The following is a 23,841-nucleotide window of genomic DNA, read 5'->3' on the forward strand; positions in this document are numbered from 1 at the left end:
ACTGGCGTATTCTAGCATTTAAATCATGTCAGGTTTCCATCTCTTTCCTGTCAAGAGCTCTTCAAAAGCCAGACCAGTCAAACTGTAAATAGGTTTCAGACAGCGCTGCATCTCCATAAACATCCCTCCCCAGACACGCACTTTCTCCCTGGGCAGGGTGTGGTAGCGTGTGTGTTCCCCTGGGTTGGGGTCCAGGCCTGAAATCAGATCAGAGGCTCATTGTCTGGCAGGTAAGTCGAGGATTATTTTCCTAACCTTCTCATACCTTCACGCAACAATGAGAGAGGACAGAATGAGTAAGTTGTTTAGAAAAATCTCCCCTTACACTGAAAAACACCTCCATCTGCTCCTTGTGTCCTCATCTACATCGACTCAATGAGCCGGGCCCCTCCACTGTGCATGCATACAGTATGTGTGTGTGTTTGTGCCTCTGATTGTTTTTTTTTAGGGGGGAATGTTGTGTATCAGTGTGTCTTAAAGGGGCCGCCACGAGACAAAAAAAAAAAAAAAAAAAAAGACGCCACAACTAGACTTCACAGAGATGGGCCATAATTTGAGACAAGAGGGAGCATCGCTTACAGGGAACCTTGAAGATGCAGCTCTCCTTGTTGTTAGCAGTTTGTCTGAAAAGAGGATTTCAGCTCACCTCGACTTCAGAGGAGCAGCCCAATAAAAAACCTAAACAATAAAGACTCCGCTCAGATCGTATTAGTCAGATGTGCTCACATCCCATAACCAGTCTCACTGGTAAACAGAGTGGGAAAATGTTGTGTTAGTTGATGCGGCCAATTAATTATATTGTAAGTCATTTAAAAATCTATAAAAGAAGTATAAACCGGTTTAGGCTGTTTGAGAAATTGTAAGTATGGTATTAAAAAATGCAATACGTGTATTTCAATTGCCTTGAGCGGTGTTATATTGGAGTCTTTTTAAAAAAGGAGCTGTGTCTTAAAAAGGAGTAAAGCGTAAATTATGCATATCATTTTCCCCCCTTTCCGTTTCTCTTCTTCATTTTTTCGCAGGAAAACATGGCCGCAGTCCACACGTGCTTTGTCCCGCTCGCTCCGCTCTCCTCCCTGGAGGTGGTCTCTCTCTCACACTGGCAGGAAGGAGGTGGAGGTGCCAGAGTGCACTAGCCTGCCTGGGAGAGGCTCTCTCTGGGTGCTGGAGGGGTGAAGGCTCCTCTATGTGTTGGCTTGTTCATGGCCATGGGCATTCAAGTGTGTTACATCGAGCCTGTGGTGTGAGACTGTTATGTTTCCCCCCCGTTCTCCCTCTCAGACCTTGCTGGGTAGCACAACTGCAAAACTAGTTTTCTGAAGTTCTTTTTAACATCTTACTGCTTTGCTCCACACCCTGGTCAAGTCTGCTTTAACAAAGGACACTCTCAGATCATTTTTTTAAACAGCTAGCAAACTCATTTGAAAATGGAATGTATCTGAGATGATAGTTAAAGTCTGAGTAACAGAATGTAATAAACAGCCAGGCTCAGATTGCCATCATGCTACATCCACAAGAGTCACTCGGGTGTCCAGAGAATGAAACATTCCACACACTCTGTGTGTGTGTGTACACTCTGACTGTTGCTCCAGTGTAGCTATTAGCCCATTTAGTGACAACAAGCTATTATCTCTACTGGGGCAAAATGCAATTGAAAGAGCCACAAATCAACAATGTGAACTGCCTTAAAGCAAACTTCTGAGGTGAAATTACAGCTTCCAGTCACAGAAGGAAATCAGTGTATATACCAGCCTTTATCCTGGCAAACGACATCAAATTAAAGTCCACAGACTGACACGGGACTGAGAAGCTGACCAAGTGAACAGATGCCATCACGTAAAGCAGCTAAGTGGAGCTGCACAGTGGCCATCAAAGCCCTGGTTGTATAAATGGCAGCCAGGTGTTTAAGTGTGTATGAAAGTGTTGAAGGGTGGTTGTGAAAAATGGTTTGCTTGCTCAGCGAAATCCTTTGCTGGATAGATTAAGGTGGGAAAAAGTGTTGTGCAATCATGTGGACAGACTTCTAGTGACATTTCTCTAAGGAATCTGCATCCTATGGTTTACCTCAATGGCAAAATTAAATTTTAACAGATGCAAAACTGCAATGTTTAGACTTAATGTATACTAAAGTTTTTCTGCATTAGAGGTAATATGCAAAAGATAATGTTTTTGATGGAGACAATATTTCTTCTCCATCAATACACATTCTGCAAACAGTAAACTACATATAGACCTCAACAAAGCTGTTGAGGTAAAAACACGACTTGTATAAAAGCAATTTTGCTTGGAGTGCTTTGTGTGACACACATGCAGCATATACAAGTGCTTCATTGTGTTACAGTCACATCTTGTGATTATATACAGCTTATAATGTGTTTAGAGATACATTTCAACACTTTATGAGTCTGCTGTGAGTGTTCCACTTAAAAATACTGGGCACTATTTCCAAGAAGTATTCAACCTTTCTGTTAATTGTGTGTGTTATGCCAAACGCCTGCAGCTGCCACTAAATTATGCTCCATTGTTAGCCTTTACTAGATGTTATCCTATTTTTGGTTTGTAGTTAGCAGGGAGGTCATATTTACATCTAAATGCACACCTGCTTTGCCAATTACTGTGTTGCATTTTGTCGCTCTGTAGCAAATGTTTTCACCGTCCAGGATACCGACTCTGTTCGTGTGTAATTCCCAGTCAAAACCCCTGACTTTCTCTGAGTTTAATTTTATCCCAGTAATCTCCACACTCAGGACAACTCCATGTGCCTACAGCACAACAAGCCCTTTCCACCTTCAAACTAGAGAGAGAATGCAGATTTACCCGCATTCACGAGACCACGGCACAAACTGAATCGCGGCACTGAAATCGACTTTGAATGAGAAAGCAAGTTGTGTTTGCCACAGCTCAGGACAGCTTATTTATGAATTACTCAAGTTTAATCAACCAATTTTTCCACAGAGCCTGCTGTTTTTATCACAGTCGGACTTTTGGTTTTGAAAAGAGAGACAAAAATCTAAATTGATCTAAAACTCTTCTTGACTACATTAGGTGTAACGCATTTGCTATGATTGCAAATTAAGACTTCTTAAGCTAAGAAAACATGGTTGACCATGTAAAAATTCTGAAGCATTAAAATCTACTTTTAAGAAAGAAGTCAAAGAGGTGAACTTCAGTAACAACAGGCTCCTGATGTCATGAAGCTGAACCGAAGCTAATGTGAAGTCAGATTCCTAGATTTTTCATTCCTGCTTATATTCAGAACAACTAAAATTCAGGGTTCAATATAATTTAGAAAAAAAGAACTTATGTAACACCTTACACATGTTTTTTCTGAACTGGACGATATTTCATTTCTTTAGAAAAAATAATAAGCAAGAAGGTTCCCATGAGTTATCAATAATGACATTAACAATTATCACCAAAGACAGGTGGATGTCCTGCTGTTATGAGGACATACAATATAACTCATGTAAATCCAATGGCTGTGTTTTGCATAATTGTATAGATGAAATAAGACAAACCACATGCAGAGGGGGAGGTGGGATTTTCTCATGCAACCACCTGTAACACTGCGAAAACAAAGGACAAGCCCTGTAGTGAGTTACCTGGACTGAGTTGAGCCTGCAGTAGCCATTGAGGGGGAAGCGGATGACGTGAGTTGGGTCTTGGTTCCAGCCGGCGTTGACTGAGTTGCACATAACGTCTCCTGTCTCAGGGAAGATCTCCTCTATGAGGACCTTCTCCCCACTTAGGGCGATCCTCTCACCCAGGTCGGGTGTGACTCGAACCACCAGGCAGTCGCAGGGCTGTGCCATCCGCCGTTGCTCGCGCTCCTGCTTCCAGCGCTCGAGCTCTTTGATCATGGGAGTCAGCTGGTAATAGCGCGCCTCCTCGTACAGCAGGTGGAAGTCCTGTACAGGCAGATGAACATGGAGACGAGAGCAGTGAGTTTGCATGTGTGTTCCAGTCCTCTTGGCTATATGTGTGACTAACGCACAGTGACTTTTGCTACATTGCAGCTCATCACCAAGGTCACAGAGATGAAACTCTACACACATACAGCATTGTGCAACATTAAGATGACAGCAGAGGGTATGTGTGTGAGGCGGGGCCTGATGGTTTGCCCAAAGCAACTAATGATAAAGTGTCCTTGAGCAAGACACTTAACCTCTAATTACTCCAGGAGAGCTGTTCCGTCTGTATCTGCACTTTGACCCTGACCATTTCTTTTAGAAAGCACATTTCTATGGAAGCACACGTGTTCCCTTTTTCTTGATTGTTTGTTACAACAAACTTTTCCTAAGGAGTGCAGAGACTAGGGCAGTGTGTCTCCTGGCTCACACATCAATTGTACTATGACATTATGGCAGCGATGTAGGAGTTGTTTTCTATACTCCAGTATTCCTGGTAAGTTAATCTGGATAAGCATCAGACAAATACCACAAACATAAATGTGAAAATATGACCTTTGTATGTACTTGTGAAGATAAAGATATCTAATGCCCACAGAACATTTCATTTGTTTCCATGTAATACATCTTCTGGAAAGAAGAACAATAAACCAAAATCAATGATGGCCTCCGACCAGCAGGACAACACTCTCAATAAACACAGCATAGCCATGCTGCAGCTCTCCTCCACAGTAGCTGTTGGCAGAGCTGGGCTAGCCTTTAGCATGTTTTAGTGAGCCGACTCCAGAAAGGCCGTCAGTAGGGCTCCAGTGATGTGGGATGGTGCATTCCTGTGTGCAGACAGTCAGCAGCAGATTGCCTGACTCTCCCTCCCGGGCACGGCTTGCTGGGGGCCATTTGCCCCTGTGCTCTTGCCTCTAATTTCCCACAAGACCAGATGGCACCATCATTCACCGCTACCATAGAAAATACGGGGAGGCGGAGGTTCGCTATTGGAGGCAGACGGGAGGTGAGGAAAAGATACGTGCAAGTGAACATGAGGACAATCATCAGCCAAGGAGGTTTTTTAATGTATTCCTCACATGGAGGGAGTTTTATGTTAATGAGGCTTGTGGCCCGATGTTAAGCTCCTATTAGAACAAGATTTAATTAGGTTACACCTAAATGCTGCAAATCTTTCTGCTAAACAATTAGTAATTAATAAATCTGTCCTCCGATTAGTGTTTTGTGGTGAGAAAGAATGACAGCTTAATCCATTCTTATTTTATTAACTGTCATCATTGACAGTCAAAGTTTATTTTTACATGACGCACAGGTTCATCGCTCCGGGCTATAGCTAGTTTTAGTGTATGGACACTGTAAAACCGAAGCAAACATCTGAAGACCCATTTGGTTACATATTTAATAGATACAGAGAGCAGGTGCTGATTGTGGTGCAGAGAAAAATCTGAACACCCTTGAAAAGTGAGACAATGTGTGTTTGTGCTGCAAAAACAACATGTGTTTCATATAGTCTGCATCATTGGTGGCTGTGGGTGTTGGGTGCCGGGGCTGCCAGGGAGCCCTGATCTAAAAAGAGTTTTTCCCCTTTCCTTCCCCGGACCACTGCTGGGCACAGAAACAGAGCATGGCAGCAAACAGCATATTCATTAACCCTGCTGCCTCTGTCAGACTCTTTAGCCTTGAAAAGCCTCCCTCACTGTTTTACCCCTTCATCTAAACTGTGCCTTCATCTCAGGCGTGTGAACGCCACCCAAATACAACTCCATCTGGACGGAGCGTTGACGCAACACATCTTAAGCTGGCGGTCTAATATTTAAGATTTCAGAATGCGAGAGAGGGGGTGGAGGTCCTTTTTTCCCTTTTTCTCTCCCTTTCTCCCTTTCTTTTTTCTCCTGGCCTTCTTGCTGCAGCTGACAAAACTCATACTGAGACGCTCCCCTTCAGGCAGCTCTCTGTATCAAAGTGTAGCTCCTCATCCTTCACAGGTCTGAAGCCATGGATGGATATGTTTTTTACAGGGGTCTGTCTGCAAGGCACTTTAGTCATCCTGAGCAGCGCAGAAAACAACAGAGTAATCCTAAGCGCTGAGGTGAGGATGAGAGGGAGACAGGGCCAACAGCTCCGTCCTGGCTGCTGAAGCTGCTGCTACTGCTGCCAGCTCTACGAGACAATTCATCCCCCAATCCCGTGTCCAGACAGCCCGTTTGAGCTTCAAAATAATGATCCGACCTGATCGCCCACCGGCAAGGCAACATTTCAGGGAAGGACAGAGGGAGGGAGAGACAGAGGAAGAGAAGAAGAAGAAGAAAATGATGGAAAATGTCACTATGAGGGAGTCAGAGGACGGATAAAGACCTACCATATGTTTTGGACAAAAAATGACCAAACCCACGCAAGTGGAGGTTCACAGGTTGTTGATTAAACAAGTCAGTGAAGAAAAATCCAGCCAACTCTCATACAGCAGTGACGAAAAAATAAAAACGCAAGCTCCTTTCTGTTATTCTTTTTTAACATTTGATACATAAAGTACAGAAGAATTGATTTAAAGAGCAATACAAAAGCCTGAATAATCCAACACAGAAACCATTAACTCTTACCGGTTTGTAACCATGCCCTCAATATGACTGAGCATTGCTTACACTCTTGTGATTAATTGTCGTTTGAATAATGAGATGAGGGAGGATATTAATAGTGAATATTTTGTTCCACTGATGTAGGCTGAAAAATTTCTTTTCCTATTCAGCTCAGACTTTCACATTGATTTAGCAAAACACACAGCGCCGTGGCTGCCAGCAGCAGAACAGACCCAGCCCTCAGGCGACGGCAAGCCTGATTGTGTTCAGATAAGGACATGCTCAATTCCGCCTCGCACTATTTGCATTTTTTTTCCCCAGCTTCACGCAAATTGAAAGGTATGCAGATCAACAGAGGCTTATGTGAGGGGATCGTAATGAGTTGAAACAATGAAGTCCAACGCATTCTCTTCAACCATGGTGCCTGATTGGACTGTCAAGACTTCACAAGAAAACGGGCGGGGAGCATGAATAAGAAGGGTAAAACTAATCGGTACTGACTCAGGCCATCATTTGCCAAAATATGCAGGGCTTTCATGTCATGTTCTGTTGTCTGGGGTTTGGCTCCTGTTCAGACTATCTGTGAGGCCCGGAGAGTTTGCCCCTGGCTCTGAGTGGCTTGGCCTCGCCTTGTTACCTTGTAGAGAATGATGAACAAGCGCCAGCCCAGTGAAAAGGTCATGCAAGTTAAGGTGGAGTAGAACTGAAGAGTAGAATACACCTAGGAAGCAGATTCACTGAATAAAAACCTTGGGAAGAAAGGTGCTGAAGGCAGAATATATAATGATTCTGACAAAGCTACATATGGTTGTGTGGGTACTTGTTAGGTGACACGAGCTCGGTAGTAATGCCAAAAATGCGCTTTCTCATTATTTTTTATATTACTGACTGTGTGTGGTATGAAAGGGGCCACATATCAACAATCTTGCCAGGAATTATCCGCCAGTTCTGTAGTTCATTCTGGTTCTAAGAGGCATTTTAGTATCCTTCAGCTTGTTGTTTTGACTGTACAGCCGTAACTTTATGTTTTTGGTTCTCTCTCACCGCTCTTATGAACACTGCTCATTTTCAGCAGCAAGCAGCTGTTTTCACTAAAAAAAAAAGCTCTGTGATATCAAATGAATGACATGTGGCCAGAAGAAATCAACAGGCAGACAATGGTAGCAACAAGCTAGCAAAGTCGACATTATGAAAATGGATATTTTGGACATAGGACTAGGAGACAAATGTTAATATTGCTCCATTTCTAAAGCTAGTGAACACATTCTTAATATCACCTTCATACTTTTCAACGTAAACAGCTGTCAGGCCCCCAAAAAATCTTCAAGCAGGGACAGAGACAGACAATGAAGAAAAATGAATCATAAGTCTGCACACCTAATGACCTAATAACAGCTTGTACAGCTAAAATATGAGCAGAATATTATTAGATATCAACCTGGACAGCATTTGTTGTGTTGTCAAATTCATGTGCTTTGGATCATTTAATATGGTAAATATATCATGCAGGCATCAAAACAAGAACCAGTGTGTGCTGCCTCATTAGTCTAAACTGGACCAAAGCGGACTCAATGGTCCACAAAGAGCAAAGGGTGTGAGAATAGTTGCATGTGTGTATATATATATATATCTATATATATATATATATATATATATATATATATATATATATATATATATATATATATAAAGAGCATGCTAGCAGGTATTAAACTGCTCTTACAGTCACTGGCTCAGAGCGAGACTTTAAGTCTGCATGGGAGGTCGTCATCAGAACGCAGCTGAGCAGAGGGGCATTCAGGATGTTTCACCTGGGCTCACCTCTACACAAACTACTCTAGGTGAAAAACAGCAGCACAGGCCTTTGGCACACACATCACCAGGCCATGTGCCCATTAGCCAGTTAGCATTTTAGTCATGTATACGTCAGTCGAGCCATGCTTCTTTGTTTTTTCTCTCCACAGTTCCTAATTACTGCTTATGCTTATACTACAGGTAGTTAATGTGTTGAATGGGAGGAGGGTGAGTCGACATTGTGAAACCACAACTAGCGGCTCTGTTGTGGCATCAGCTCTGTTTAGGAAACAAGCCACCGGTGTAGGGACAGATAAACATGAAAACAAACAAACATATTCACACTTAAATGTATTCTTTTCAGAAAATGAAAAAAGGAATTTGACACAATATGAGTGCGTGTCTGGGCAAACAGCTTTACATGCTTTTTGTGTTGATGTTGTTCACACTGAGTGAGTCGGTGGCACAGACAAGTACACACAGTACAGTATGTGTTGGTGCAGATATATACCTTGAAGTCATCTGGAAGGAGCAATTTGCTGGTCCTGAGGAAACTGAGAATGTAGCGGAATATCTCGCCATCCCGATCTATGAAGTAGTGCTGCTTCAAGCTGTCCAACACGATGGGCTCGGTGCCATTGAACAGACGACTGATTCTGAAAATTGAAATACACACATGCAAACACACGTGCACGCAGTCAGCCGCACACACAAACACAGGCACACGATGGAATGAGCCAGCTCCCTTCAAATGCATGAAACAATTACCCTCCATTTATTTTTCAATTTTATTAGCACTAAGCTTGAAATGCATTAGCATCCCAGGTTGAAACAAGGGGCTTAAGGCACAGTTCCTCCATTCCAGACTTGTTTGAAGTGTCCCTTCTGCAGAGAGATTACAACAACACACACGCTTGCTGCTTGTACTTACAGAAATTAATGGCATGAATGTAGCATTACAGCTCTATTATTCCATCTGTCAGAGGGGTGGAAATGAAACAGAGGGAGGAAACGGTGAAGGGCCACATATTAATATGAGGAAAACATGTGGGAAAAAAGATATTTTACTTTTACAGTTTGATTGAATTTAGGAGGAATTTGCACTATTACTGTATGCCACACTGTTTGTGTTTAATACAGAGTGAGGACTTGTAGTGGTATCCTTCATGTACAGCAATATGTTTATATGAGAGACAAACAATTATGTTGGACATGGACCTTTAAAAATCACAAGTTGAACTGATGACTGCATTCAAACAACTGTAAAATTTCCTGTGAAATCTGTACATTTTCTGTGAGATGACTTGAAATAACGTATGACATATTGGCCTTAAAAATAAAAATATTTGTTGTCAGAAAGCTATTTTAAGAGGAAAAAAATGACTACAGTCGATCAAGGTGTACTGCATTTTCATTTTGTTTCTCCTGTATTAAATGCATTGATCAAGTTGAATTAAATGCATATGAAGGGTGCAGGACATCTGAACACATAACATGAATCTATAAAGGCTTTTGTTTCATATCCAACGGCAAAGCTGTATAATCTAAGAAAGAAAATAACTAAAGAGATAATGAAAATAACATTACCCGAAATTACATCAATAACATTTTCCTGTTAAGAATCACAATAATTAACTAAAAGCAGTAATTAGATGCATGCTCTTAAGCTTTCAGCACATATTGACAAGACATTGGTGCAATAATAAGACACTTGTTGCTGCCTGGTGTCCCACAGTTAACCCCTTCCACTAGTGTACTGCAAGATTAAGGGTTTAGTTGAAGTTGGCTACAGGGGCTCATCAAGGCAAAGAGTGGAAATTGCTGTTATCTTTAAACTTTCATCACACCACGTTGGCGCCATGCCTCGAGATACCCTTGGACAGATATTCATTTCCCCTTGTCTTTGTGTGGTTTTCCTGCCGCTTACCTGCAGGTCCCTTTCTTGCTGGTCTAATAATCTCATCGAGGCACCTCCACTCTATCTGTTTGTTCATTTCCAAATGTTAAATATCCCTTCTTAATAATTAAAAAATAGTTTTTTTACAGTGTGTGTAAATATTGAGGATGGGGTTTGTGCAAGCGTTTCATTTTGTTAAACTTTCCACAGTGTGAAGTGCAATAATTCACTTTAATTTGGTGACTCATTTAGAAACACATCTCACATTACGCTCAGCAGAGAAACCTGGAATGCCTGTGCAGTGTAAATAAGCTGTACTGCTGATTTACACAAGAAATCTGTTGCACATAACCTCCTTAACGGCCTCACTGCACATTTCCAGGACTATAGCGTCTTCCTTGGGAAACAGCTCTTGGCAGAGAACCGCGCTGCTGTTATTATCATCATTTTGGAGCAATCAGCACTTCAATCACAGTAACAGCTTCTAGGTTGGCTGACAAAGTTGTATGACAAAGAAAATCATAAAACCTATTTGCAAATGTGCCAACCAATGCACGCATCCAGCGCTGCCTGAGCTCTGGCGTTGTCAATCTCTATTACAAGACTCTGGAGCCATAGCGGGAATGTCAGTGAACAAACAGCAGGAATGTCCCCACTTTCAGACTCATTTTACTGAATTTACAATTACAATTCTCCACTTTGTAAAAGCGCGTGAGCTCGTATTTAACGGTTGTATCATGTATCTCCTGACCCTGATGTGTCGGCTCCACACGATGAAGCTATGAAGTCAAATTCGCCTTGTCTCTTTTCTTTGACTTGACTGTGTGAAGAAGCAGAGCAAAGATGGTTCTCCCTCCCTCTCTCTCTCGCCTCTTGCCATCCTTTCTCTCTTTCACTCTCTCTGTCTTTCTTTCTTTCTCTCTCTCTGTCTCCATCCTTCTCCCTTACTCGCTTTCTCTCTGGAAATCGATGCAAAATGCTTTATAAAAAACCAATACTCATCTCCCTGTTTTGCCCGAGGTGTTCCTTTCTCATATGGTCTTGCAATTCTTCCAGCTAGAATTTCACCATACCCCTCCAGGCTAACTCTGTTTTTCATCTCCACTTTTTTAAAAAGCAATTAAAATGCTGCCTGTTTTTCTTTTTCTTTCCCTCTCTTCTACTCCCTTCTCTCTCTCTCTCTCTCTCTCTCTCTCTCTTCTGTGTTGGTCTCCTCATTTTTCCCTTTTCTGTTAAATCCCTGAATTGGAGGGGGGGGTTGTTTTTAACAGGTAGGTAGAAAGAGAAGAGTGTGTGTGTGTGTGTGTGTGTGTGTGTGGAGAGTGGGGGCCGAATAGAGAAATTAAGAGACAAGACACACAAAACAGATGGGCCAAAAGACAAAGAGACTGATAGGGAGGAAGAAGAGAGGAAAGATACTAAGACAGAGAAATCAGAAGAAGAAGAAAATATATAAGAGGAAAGAGCAGAGAGAGAAACAAACAGAATAACAGAGGAAGACAGAGAGAGATAGTGTGGGAGAGAAAAAGGTTTGACAGACCTACAAAACTTAGATAAAGAGAAAGAGTCAGGGAGAAGGAGGGAGGTGGTGGGTGTAGGAGGTTATCAAGGACAGGAACAGCTCAGATCTGCCACCCCAGCGGTGCCAAGTGAGGGCAGGCAGCGGGGCAGTAGGTGAACAATATCTGGCAGCAACCTTGCTGCAGCAGCTCCAGCCGGCCAGCGGCTGAGAGCTGCCAGAGACGTGTCCTCCGGAGGTGGGAGGAGGACCCAGCACAGGTATCGCTGATTCTACTGCAACAGATGCTATCTGGAAACTGTAGCACTAATGGACACCTAATGGAGGCGACATACCGGGCAGCTTCCTGAAAAGCGAAGCAAACACACCCAGGGGTCTGTGTGAGCCTGACCAGCCTGACAAACCTGACCACAGTGGCTCCTGACTAGTACAGTGAGGAGGTTCAAAACCAGATCGCTGCTGTCACTGCCTCCTGCTTCACTGCTCAAAGCAACTGTAAAATACTCGATAAACTGATGATTTTCCAAACAAGCTCTCCCAAAGGGTTCAAGATAAAAGTTTCAAAACAAGGAACACAGTTTTGACTTATGAAGAATTTATCAGAATGATCAAGTTCCAGTCTAACTCTTAATTCCGTTTCACATTTTAACATGTCAACACAATCAGCAAAAGCAACGAAAACTTCTTACTTGATGCTCTGGGATTAACTTTCATTGTGTGTGGCTCTATTTCCCAACATTTGCCCATATGGGTCCATGATGGGATTTTTTTTCTCCAGAAACTCAATTGCGCATACTATAAACAGACAAACTGACTGCATTAATACAAACAACTCAGTTCTTGTTGTGACAATATGTGTTGCTTACAGTCACAGTATTTTTATGCCGTTGACAAAAAGATTTTATCTGTTACTTTGCAGTTGCATAACGTCACTATTTCTGCCACAGATTAACAATTAATTCTCGTTATTATTTAACGTTAAGTAAATAGAGCTAAGAGTCTCATTTAAGAGTTAGTTTTACTTTGGCCCATGGCACTGTGTTCGTGCCACATACCCTAAAAACAAAGGCTTAACAATGAAATAAAGTGAAAATGAAAGGAAACGCAGCTTTTCCCTGAAACTTATGTAAAGTGAATGATGATATAATCATCTGCTGCGTTATTTATAGAGTGCAGCTTATAGAAAAGTTAACTATTCGATCCAGAGGACCACCAGAAAAGCATAAAGCCAGTGCAGATCTATCATCTCTGGACACAGACGACTCGTCTTCAAAGAGAAAAATGTCCAGTGGTCCTTTCAAAATAGTTTCCTTGTCTCTGGAACATTTCCCCTAATTTCCTCAGCTTCTGTTCAAGTGACTGCTGAGACTGTCCTCTTTGAGAGCTACACAGAGTGCGCATCAATGTTTCATGACCCCTGTCCCTTAATATGGCCCACACAGAAGAAGATGAATAGCCACACATTAGTTACTAGACTAACTTTCTCTTGGCATGCTGCATTATTTAGGGGCCAATCTATTAAAAGTAATCAGCAGCTTCAAACTCCTTAACCCTGCTCCTTCAGTCGTCACATTTTCAGTTTCGCCAGTGCTCGACCGGACGTGGCTGAACGCGGCGTTCACGGTTGTGCCAGTGTAATTGTTTTGCTTTCTGCTGTCAGCCATTATCCTAATTCACACAAAAGGGCCCCTCCTTCCACTGGCTCCAGTGGAAAGTGGAGCCCCGAGGCCAACTGTACGCTGAGGAGGCTGGGAGAGAGAAACACTGAGTGTGTGCATGTGTGCATGTGTGTGTGCATGTGTGTGTGTGTGTGTGTGTGTGTGTGATCCAGAGTGAGAAAGAAACAGCAAAAGACAGATAGAGGGAGAGAGAAAGAGAGACTGAGCAAACGAGCATGTGTGAAAGAGAGAGAGAGAGAGAGAGAGAGAGAGCAAAGAGCACTCCAACCAACACTCACACTGATATCCGGTCTTTACTCACACTGTAAAAACACTGTTTGGATGCTCTGACATGACTCTGTGCTGCATTTGCACGGTGCCCTGTGTGTGTCCCCCTATGAATAACGTCTTTGTAAAGTGTAAAGCTGCATCAGAGCATAAAAAATAAAGGAACACAATAGCTGTACACGAATAGCGATGGAAAATGAAACTGAAATTTATGAACTATATCCACTGGATAAACATAATATAAGACACAGGGCAAAAAAAAAAAATAGTCTTAACAACGAAAACAAAGATAAACCCTTGTCTGGGTTGAGCTTTATTTTTCTCATGACATGTTGTAGTGGAATAAAAAGGGAGAGATGTCAGGGATTTCCTGTCAGCGGACTCTATGAATATCAAGACTTTATTACCAAGGGATTATGTGGATTGTTTCCTGTAGCCAATTTGGCAGATTTTCTAACAACCTGGTGTATGTTTACGTTGGCCCACATGGGACTCAGCTGATGCAGAATTGAAACCAGTATAATGTAATGAATGACACACTGCATTAGAAGAAAAATGGGCCTGAAGTATAAAGGAGGAAAATTCAAATCAGGGAGAGAGCAGAAATTTTTTATTTTTATTTTTTATTATTAGTTTTCTGTGCTTGCAGAGCTACCTCCGGTCGGTGGTGTCACCTTGTTTGTGGATGGAGCTAAAAACGTGAAGGAAGTAGGAGGGTGGATTACCACCAGCTCTTACACAATCTGAATCATCATGGCTAAATCTTACAAGTATGAAATGTATCAAAAATACAAACCTTGTATGCTTTATGTGTGAGTGAGTATAACTATCAGAAGCCTGATAGAGAAGGGGAGCTTTCTTTTCCTCTCCACATACATATTCAGTTAATAGAAAAGTCACCGTTGTAGCTGTGAACATTTGAAAGTTTGACTGCAATATAATCCATATTTTGGGCTTATGTTGCAATCAATTGAAAGTAGGGGTAGGCTGAGGGAAGGACTGTAAGTAGGTTATAAAATTATATCATGATTACATTACCTCACAACACAGGAGTATGTAGAGATATATTTAAGTACACATATATCACGAAGATAGCCCAGTGTTTGAGCACCAGTAATGACAATAAAGAAGATGTAATAGTGGTAAATTCTGGCTCTGAAATAGCTAACAAAATCAATATGTAACACGCCAATGAGCTAGATTTTAATCAGATTTGAAGCTGCCCTACATCAGCTTTGATGACAGGGTTCCGCACATTTACATCATTGTTTTTCCTCCAAGGAGTGCTAACAGCACACTGATCTACTGGCTAAAAAAAAAGTCTGTGAAACAGGGATGTAGAGAAAAAAAATGTCTGTGTGCTGTCAATTCACACAAACACTAGCACTCTCATCAGCAGTACCACATATGAGAGATTCCTTGTGAACAGAGATAAAAAAATAAAAAAATAAAAGCTTGGGAGGTATTTATTGGACAATTAAAACAATCACCATTAAAACAGACAAAAACAATCAAATCCATCATTTTAAAGGTAAGAGGGGTTTAGAAATAATGAAGGCAGCAGAAATGTTCCCACATGGTTTAGAAAGATAATAGCTTTTGAGGCTAATTATCACTATAAAAGTTGCAGTACAATTGTTCCAATGCCAGTCAGCTAAATGACTTGTTAACATCACAAATCCAATTAGACTTAATTGAGACAAACACCAGTCAAATAATGTAATAACTGATTCACTGACTAAAATGCAATATTAAGCTATTAAACAGAGATACAAACTGATTTAAATCTACTTGAGGATTTAATTAGGAAATGTTTTCCACTATTAGGTGGATTAAGAGACTTCATTTCCTATAAATGTACAACCTTCTCACATTTAAAACAAAAAGCAACAAGATCCAAATGTGTCGCTTCAATTTGCCAGCACTGCCTTAATAATGATTGTCGATAAATGAGATAAAGAATTTACAAACTAACTGAAGCGGCACAGAAAGCCAGGGACGCGTCTTACCTGGAGTCTGGGTACTTGGTGAGGGTGGCCAGGCTGCTGGTGTACATGTGTCCCCCGACATCGATGTGCACCGGGGCGTTCGCCTTGGTCAGCTGAGCCGGCAGAGGGATCCCCTGAGCGGCCAGAGGAGAGACCGGGGACCGGGTCAGAGACAGCCGTGACATGCTTCTTCCCTCCTGAAAGCAAGTGTAGAGAAAAGCCATGGGAATAAAGGTAAAGAAAAAAAAAAGTAACACAGTGATCCTACACAGAGAAGTAGATAGTATCCTTTCTGAATGGTATCAGATCACTTCCATGTCTGTCTGGTCGCATATTTAGCCTGGAAATTATTGCCACCGCTCTAATTAAGTATGTTTGCATCTTTTCATGCAGCACCGCAGGCGAGGATAGGAGGATGCTTATTAGAGAACCGGGGTGAGAGAGAGATAGAGAGAGATAGGCAGATAGAAAGAGAGAGAGAGAGAGAGAGAAAGAGAGAGAGAAAGAGGGGGGAGAGATATGGAGAAAGAGAGAGGGAGGAATGCTAGGTGTCAGCCTCCAGGGGAATAAAATAAACTGCTGCTGCAATATTCTAATTAAAGGTCGCCTTATGTGTTAGACGTGATGCGCCCAGACACCCCAACCACCAATCTGAGAGCAAGGAAAACACGGCGGGAGGGAGGGCGCAACTTTTGCTCCAGCACACAGACACACACACACACACACACACACACACACACACACACACACACACACACACACACACACACACACACACACACACACACACACACACACACACCAAAAAAGATTAAGGTGATCGCCTGTCATGTGACTACACATACTTTCGGGTACATGAGGCGACTAAACGCGTAAAAACGCACCAGAACTCAGCTCAAAGCATCAGGCTGCTGTCCACGCTGAGAGGCCAAATCCACTAAGAGTCCAACTCCACGAACGCTGTGGCCCAATATCTCGAGAATAACATTTTAAAATAATCTTGCAAAAGAACCAAAAAGCTCGCCGTGCGGAGGCTCACATTTGGGACTGGAGTTTTATTGGGAGCACGCCGGGGCACAGCGAGGTCAACGCGGAGCAGAATTTGATTAACTGATGAAATGTTTGAGAAAATGTTTTAATTCACTTCGATACGCCGCCATTTGATTCCACACTGCTTCAGGAGGAGCAGAGGAGGCGTTTGTGTCCAACCTACTGGTGCGTAATTTGTTTGCCAACAGCGGCAGGTAAACTACATTCCCTCAGTATGGCCGCGTTTTAATGTCGCTCAGAAAGCATATTGTAAATCACACGAGGAAGACATGATGCCAGACTGCTTTATAAAATGTGGAAATTTTGTTTTTTAAAGGGAAAATAAACAAACGCATACTGTTCTGAACTTTTAAAAAAATGTTGTCCTTATGACCACAGCTTAAAGGTCACGGTTCACCATTACGCGCGTCTCCTCCAGGCTGTAGCTAAAACACAGAGCTTTCTTTTTCTAATACTTGGAGTTTCTGGGTTTAAATAGATTCCGATAATAAAAATTCTGTCTTCAGTATATCACCAGGGCTGATCAGTTTGTTGGGTTATTTCCCGCTAAACTGAAAAAGGTTGTGAAAGTCCAGATCATCCCTGCGGCTCTGAGAGGAGAAGTGCCACTGGGCACAAAGTGAGACTGGAGCCTCTTTTTTTGTTGTTCCAGGGTGTTGCCCTCCTCACAGCAGTATCGTGTTCGTTTAATACGATTACAGGAGGACGGGATTACGTTTCAAATCCCAGGAAAGGAGCAAAAAAACTTGAAGAGACTAAAGAAGTTTGGGACACACGCATACCGGGCTGTCCCACCGCCGGTCATCCTCTCTGTCACCCACCCAATTTAGCAATTAAATCACAACATACATGAGTATACAAGAGAGAGATAAAAAGAGAATAGAGGCATAAACCTTCTTACTCTCCCAATGGCATCACAAATTCAATACCTCTCTTATCCCTAACACCCCACTCACACAGACACACGCACGCACACACACATCATTTATGATAAATTCCTCCACAAAATCACAGCAGCTATATAAAGGCATCAACTTTCTCCTCAGAGCTGCTGTCTTGCCGCCTCCCTCCCTCCTCTGACCCGCAGCTCAGACACTGTAGTCGATTTCACACTAAATGACATCCACAGAGCCCAGATGGCCCACAAATTAGAATAATCACAGAAAGAGGACGGAAACGCTGGAAAAAATAAACAATGCGATACAACAGCCGACTCTGCACGAACACCACAAGCCCGAGCTCTGCCTTTAATCTACCAAATTCTCAATATGGCGTCTTATTCCTGCTGTACAATTAAAAGCATAATCCCGACACGTGTAATTCATAACCCGTCTGATAAAAACCCGCACGTGTATTCTGTTCTGTCTGCAAGAAAAGCACTTTGGGTCGAGCAGCACACGTTACTCTCCAACACAGTTCAACTATCCTGATCGAAAACTGTGCACACTAAGCCTGCACTGTGCGTAAAAAATATAAGATTCTGTAATATAAAATGTTCACCATACCGTTTCAAACATTGTAGGGAGTCCAGAGGAAATCCGTGCCGGCGGTCAGTCCCAGCTGCTGTCCGCGTAACCCTCAAAATTTTCAAATATTTTCTCCAAATGCCCCCGAGTTTGTGACAGAACTACACCGCCATCCAGCTTCGGTATACGAACCTATACTGCCGCACGGAAAAGCCAAGTCTTTTCTCCGGATCCCACACAAAACTGCTTTTTTTTTTAAAAGACACTAGGTTGTGGCCGGGATCGACTGCTTGCAAAGAGTCTCTGTGGCTTTAAAGGCTCTATTGCAAGGCTGGCTCGACCTGTCCTCACCAAGCTTCTTTGTACCAAAGCGCACAGGAAGCGTCCTTACCTTGAACATAGATGAGATGATCTCCTTCCCCTTCTCTGCTCTTATTTGGATACGCGTAAAATGTGCGCTCTTGTTGGAATCCTGCTTCGTATTTCAGCTTCTTGTCTGCCTTTTTGCCTAAATGAAACTGCCCCTGTGGTTTGTTATGAGAAGAAGAAAGCCAATAATCCTTCTCTAAATAACAGAGCGGAGCTAAAAAAGAAAATTCTTGCTCCGGGCTGCCCGAGCGCCTCTGGGCCAGGGATTAGGCTACAATTAGCTCAACTCCACTCTCTCGCCCAGGCAATTTTCTGAAGGAAGAAAACGTGATACCCCCCTGTTCCCGAAATTATGACTACACAGATATAATAACTTATCTTATTTTTTTTTCCGGCAAAAGTAGACCGTTCCCCTTAACGGTGTGAAGTTGTGATTTAGAGGGGGGTAGGAAACCTAACAGGCAACTGTCAGTCGCTCAATAGATTTAGAGCAGCAAAAAGCAGATTTTAATCATTGTCATTTCGTCTGATGTAATAGTTCCCCAGGCAGTCCAGCTAGCAGGAACACATTTCCAGCTCCATCTCCAGTTTAAATTTAAAGTTTAAAGCCAGCCGGGCTGCCATAGTCCTCCACTCAGGCAACATATAATAAAGGCGCAATAACTTGTTGATAAAGTCTCAGCAGGAAAAAAAAAATATGTTGAAAATGAAGCGATATCCTTGAACCAATATCTCTCATGCGGAGATTTTCCCCCAGTGTTCCCGCTCCCTCTCTCTCTGCCTCTCTCTCTTGCCTTAATGTCTGGAGTTGTAACGCCAAATTTCCTGCAGGCCATTAAAATCAAATGACGTCTATGGACATGCATGCACGCTGCTGCAGAAAGCGCCCTCACAACCTGCCTGCAGCCAAATGCGCCATTTCAATTATAGCGCAGGGCTTAGATGGAGATATCTGCCCAGAACACCCCCCTCCCTCCCCTCCTCACTCTCCAATGAAAGCAGGCAGCCTCCAGACTTTTTTGGGGGAAAAAATAAGATAGTGGCTGATTATTCTTCTTCTTTTTCTACGCGGAAAGATGCATGTGATGAGGCGCTAAAGTGTTGCGCCACCTTTGCACCGAGTGAAAGAGGGGGGGAAACAGGGAGTCAAGCAGGTGCTCACACCAAGGAGATGATTATTTATTTATTTGCATGTTTGTTTATTTGCGGGTAAATAACTGTGAATAATTGATGCAACACTGAGCCCAGTAATTACTCTGTACCAGCATCATGAGGGAGCTGGAACCGTTTCTTGATATTTGGCGCCAACCAGTGTAGGAACTTATTATTGGTCCACAGAAAAATGCACAGATGTCACGAATGTGGAACCTTCTTCTTTGAAAAAAAATACGATGTTTGGATGACATTATGAACTGGTAGAGTTTACAGCCTTTAAACTTTATTACTGCTGTTATATCTCGTTTGACATGCAGGGACACAGACTGTCCTGGTGGGGTTTTTTTTCTGCATGAAGCAGTCTGAGCATGAAACGGCAAGCATTTAAATATGAAATGAACCACTAGTGCCGGTGATATTTGACAGTAGGACTGATGGGAGTGTGAGAATGCTTTTCTCCTTGAAGCAGGCCAAATCTTCGTAATTAGAGAGACCTCAGCGCGCCTCAGAGCGCTCCTATCTGCCCCTCTGGCACAGATTTGTTGTTTCCAGAGGTACAAACTGGAGGGGAAACTGGAGTTTTTTCTCATTAAAGGAAACAAGCCCGGAGTTAGTTCAATTACATGAAGTATGCGGGGATGTTGTAAATTTAAAGATTTAAATAGCTTACAAAGTGGCCCCGGGCCCCATCAGTTAATTTCCTTAATTTATGGATTTTATCGGTGTCTATGTGGAAGGGAAGAAGTAGGTCATCTTGAGGATTTGCATGCAGCCTTGAGATTTCAAAACAAATCCAGAAAACATCTGCCCTCCTGACCAGCACCTCAGCAGGTGAAAGGACTGATGAGGGTTTCCAGGCCTGTTTCTGTAACTGACGCTAATATGTCACCATAGTTGAACAGATTTCTCTTCGTTTTCAGGGATCAGGAATGCAAATCTGATTGTAATGTTTGACCCAGGTAATGAGATTATTGATGTTTGGTCTCTCTGATGCAGGCAGACAGAGATAACAGCTCTGTTCCAGTTTTCATTAAAGGATTGTTCCACTAAATTTACCCATTATTGTAAATGTTTGCCTTTCTAAAACTATGGAAGTCAAATTAATATTGACTTTTGCTTAATCCTGAGTTAAGATGTTTAAACTGCAAGACGAAACTTTAAACTGGATACATCAGTCAAAATTTCAAAGTCTCCTTCAGACACCATATGTTAATGAAGTGTATGAATTAATGCATGACCCTATAAGAATAATAACTTTGCCTCTAGGTCCAAAAGCAGGTGCTATTAGTGGTGTTGCCTGAAGAGGCGCAGAGGACAATATTGTGCCTTTTTTTTACTTGCAGCTTTGTCCTTTTACCAGAGGAAGACGTAATTTTTTAATGGGTTTTCTACCATAAATCAATCACTATTTACAGCGTTTCGCATGCTTGATGCCTCAAAGGATAAACAGTGTTTTAAAATCCTCTAAAATATGCTCTTAGAATTACGTTGACACATTAAGAAGAAATCTCTTGGTGAAACACTCACAATATGTGAGTTTTTTGCCAGTTAGTGCAGCAAGGTCAGGGTCGATCACTGAGGACTGCATACATTCTGCTTTCTCTTGAATGCATGAGGTTGTTGGATGGAACTTAGTACCATCTGCTGGTTAGAGGCAACACTGTGCATAAACAATCCTACTAAACGATCACTGTATATTCGTGTATATTCTGGTCATTTGAGATGTGGATTAGTAGAGTGCGACCTATGTGCAGGGTTAAAGGTCAAGTTCAAATCTGAGATCAAACATTCAGAAGCATATTTATTTCCTAGTGCTCATCCTGGTATATACAGTACTTGTGAAGAGTCTCAGCGCTTTAAAATCACATATGTTGCATTTTTTTAAAAAGTTGCTAAATCTATATAACATACTGTTCTAATCTTTCTGTGAAACCTATTGATTTATTTTTTTTCCACATATTCTCATACATGTTTTCTTTTTTTAACATCCTTATTTCCATTCAAGCCTTAAGGGCATTTGGCCAGTGGATGTCTTATTTTTTTAATGCACACAGCCCAAGTCACCTACACACTGTACTACGTATGCACTGAGGTGAAAACAGTAGGCACGATACAGTCACATCCGCCCCTCTAAATGCGAACATTTGCAAGAATCTCTTTCAAGCATTTCACATCAGATCAACACTTCTACTTTCCCCTCTGGCGTGTGGAGAAAGTTTGAAAAGAACATTCAGAACTTGCTTTTAGTAATCTGCATGCCTTGTGGAGCCCGGTTGCTGTCAATCGCTCCGTTCTTCCAGCCATTTGACATTCTGCTTGATGTTGGTGTGTGTCTGAGGTGCAGCAGCGACACTTATTGTTCATTATTTCAGAGAGAGAGACAGGGAGTGGGAGAGAGAGGAGAGAGAGAGGGTAATAGGGTGTCAGTTTATTAATAGAACGTATGGGGTTGTGTTGTACACAAACACCTAACAAGCACAGCGTAGAATTCCCTCAAGTGCTTAATGCCGGCAATTAAGTTTCCGAAAAAGCTGAACACAAAGAGAGTGTGTACTTTCTGTGTACTTCTGAGAGTTGCTGTTATGAGTCAATTCCACTTTTACAGGTAAAACTGCAATGGCCCTGATGCTGTCAAATTATCTCTTCAGTATATTCAGGATGTTAATGCGATTGGTTGAGACATTTAACAAATATTAACCAACTGAAAGAAAGCAGAGAACCTATTAAACGGTAAACTTTGCACCTTTATAAAAGCAGTTTGCTTGTGCAGTCGTGGAATTTATTCAAATGCTATACTGAAGTACTCTTTGAGGTATTTTATTAACGTGCCTTCTTACTCCCTGTGTCTACCTCGCTATAAATCTGAGGGAAATATCTTCCTATTATGCTCAACTGTAAATATTTGATGTCTTTACTCGCTTGTTTTGCAAAAGAGCATTTTACAGACAAAACAGTAAATGTACACCAATAACAATTCAGCAATGTTTATTTTTGCACTTTACCTACTTTACTTTGATGCATCAATTGCTACAGTATTTTCGTATTTTTTAAACTTAAAGTCCTTCTCCAGTCATTCATGAAGCCCCTAAACACTCCATCTACAAGCATCAAAATGACATATTTAAAATAAAAATTATCCCTATGTGTCTTAGAATGGCATAAATTAAATGATGATGGTGCTCCTTTGTTTTGTTTCTTTCTCTCCACTCACCCTTCTTCTACTTATTGCAACTAGAGCAATCCAGCTCACCCAGGACTCCGCTATGTTTGCTGCATAGTGGCAACTTGTAGTAAATGAGAGCCACCTTTCTAAACCAGAAGCCAATTCCAAAGAAGAAGAATTGCGGAGAAAGTCCCACCACACAACTCGACATAATTCTGTCTTTACGTTTGTTACATTTAAAGGCCTGGAAGTCTGAATCCAGGCTGTAGAGACAGCAGGAAGCCTCACCTCACTGCCCTTCAGATCCTCAATCTAGTTTTCTTTTCATTTTGTCTTTTATTTTATTTTCTTTCTTTCCAAAATCTGGGCTAGTCTTTGAGATTTGGCTAAAGAATCTCTTTTGCTGCCATCATGTGGTCTGAGGCTCTAATCACAGAGTATCTACAAGCTGTGACAAACTGCTTGGTACCCATGAGAAAGGCTGTAAGGTAATAGAGGAGTGTCTCATCATGTTTGGAGGATGATTATCAGCAGTTACTGCCAGATTTATGTTTGTGAGTGCACAGTTAAATCATGATGAATGTTAAGGAAACGTTTCTAAAATGCCAAGAAACTGGGCAGTTTCTGTTTTGTTTTTGAGAGAAGCAGGTGATAATGCAACTTTACTTTTTGTCATGTGCTGTATCCGTCACCAAACTCTCTGTATTTCCAAGTGCAATCCTCTCTGAAGTTCTTTTTTTTTTTTTTTTTTTTTTTTAAATCCTGTGAAATGTGTTATTCTGCTCCTGGCTCAAACCAGTCTTACACACATCCAGCATCATGCCTTGAATGTGTGAACAGAGGAAAAATGATCTTTTGCTTTTGTTGCTGCTACTATTTGGTTAGCAGTAACAACGTGAACAGTGTGATGTCTCCGATCACATCTGGTATGCATCACATACCATTCCACCCCGCTCAATGTGCCTTGGGGGAAGTCCCTGGCACTGCAGAGCACCCACAGTCCTCATTAG

General features: G+C 42.0%; 1 protein-coding gene across 3 annotated transcripts in view; it reads right to left on the minus strand.

Moving 5' to 3' along the window:
- LOC111572253 (BTB/POZ domain-containing protein kctd15) overlaps nt 1-19,418 on the minus strand; it is a 30,551-nt gene extending 11,133 nt beyond the window's left edge. Inside the window, exons 1-4 of one of the 3 annotated variants that reach the window (XM_023275829.3) lie at nt 18,536-19,418; nt 15,650-15,825; nt 8,790-8,934; nt 3,603-3,908 (exon numbers count right to left, since the gene is read on the minus strand). In XM_023275829.3, the coding sequence (XP_023131597.1) occupies nt 3,603-3,908; nt 8,790-8,934; nt 15,650-15,825; nt 18,536-18,544 (636 nt within the window). In that variant the 5' untranslated portion in view covers nt 18,545-19,418. Of the gene's footprint in view, nt 1-3,602; nt 3,909-8,789; nt 8,935-15,649; nt 15,868-18,183; nt 18,516-18,535 lie in introns of those variants that run through there. The other 2 variants (XM_023275828.3, XM_023275827.3) reach the window with 2 other exon arrangements.
- Between the last annotated feature and the right edge of the window lie 4,423 nt (nt 19,419-23,841).

The sequence above is a fragment of the Amphiprion ocellaris genome, chromosome 1, assembly GCF_022539595.1.
Source record: "Amphiprion ocellaris isolate individual 3 ecotype Okinawa chromosome 1, ASM2253959v1, whole genome shotgun sequence".
NCBI classification, from domain to species: Eukaryota; Metazoa; Chordata; class Actinopteri; family Pomacentridae; genus Amphiprion; species Amphiprion ocellaris.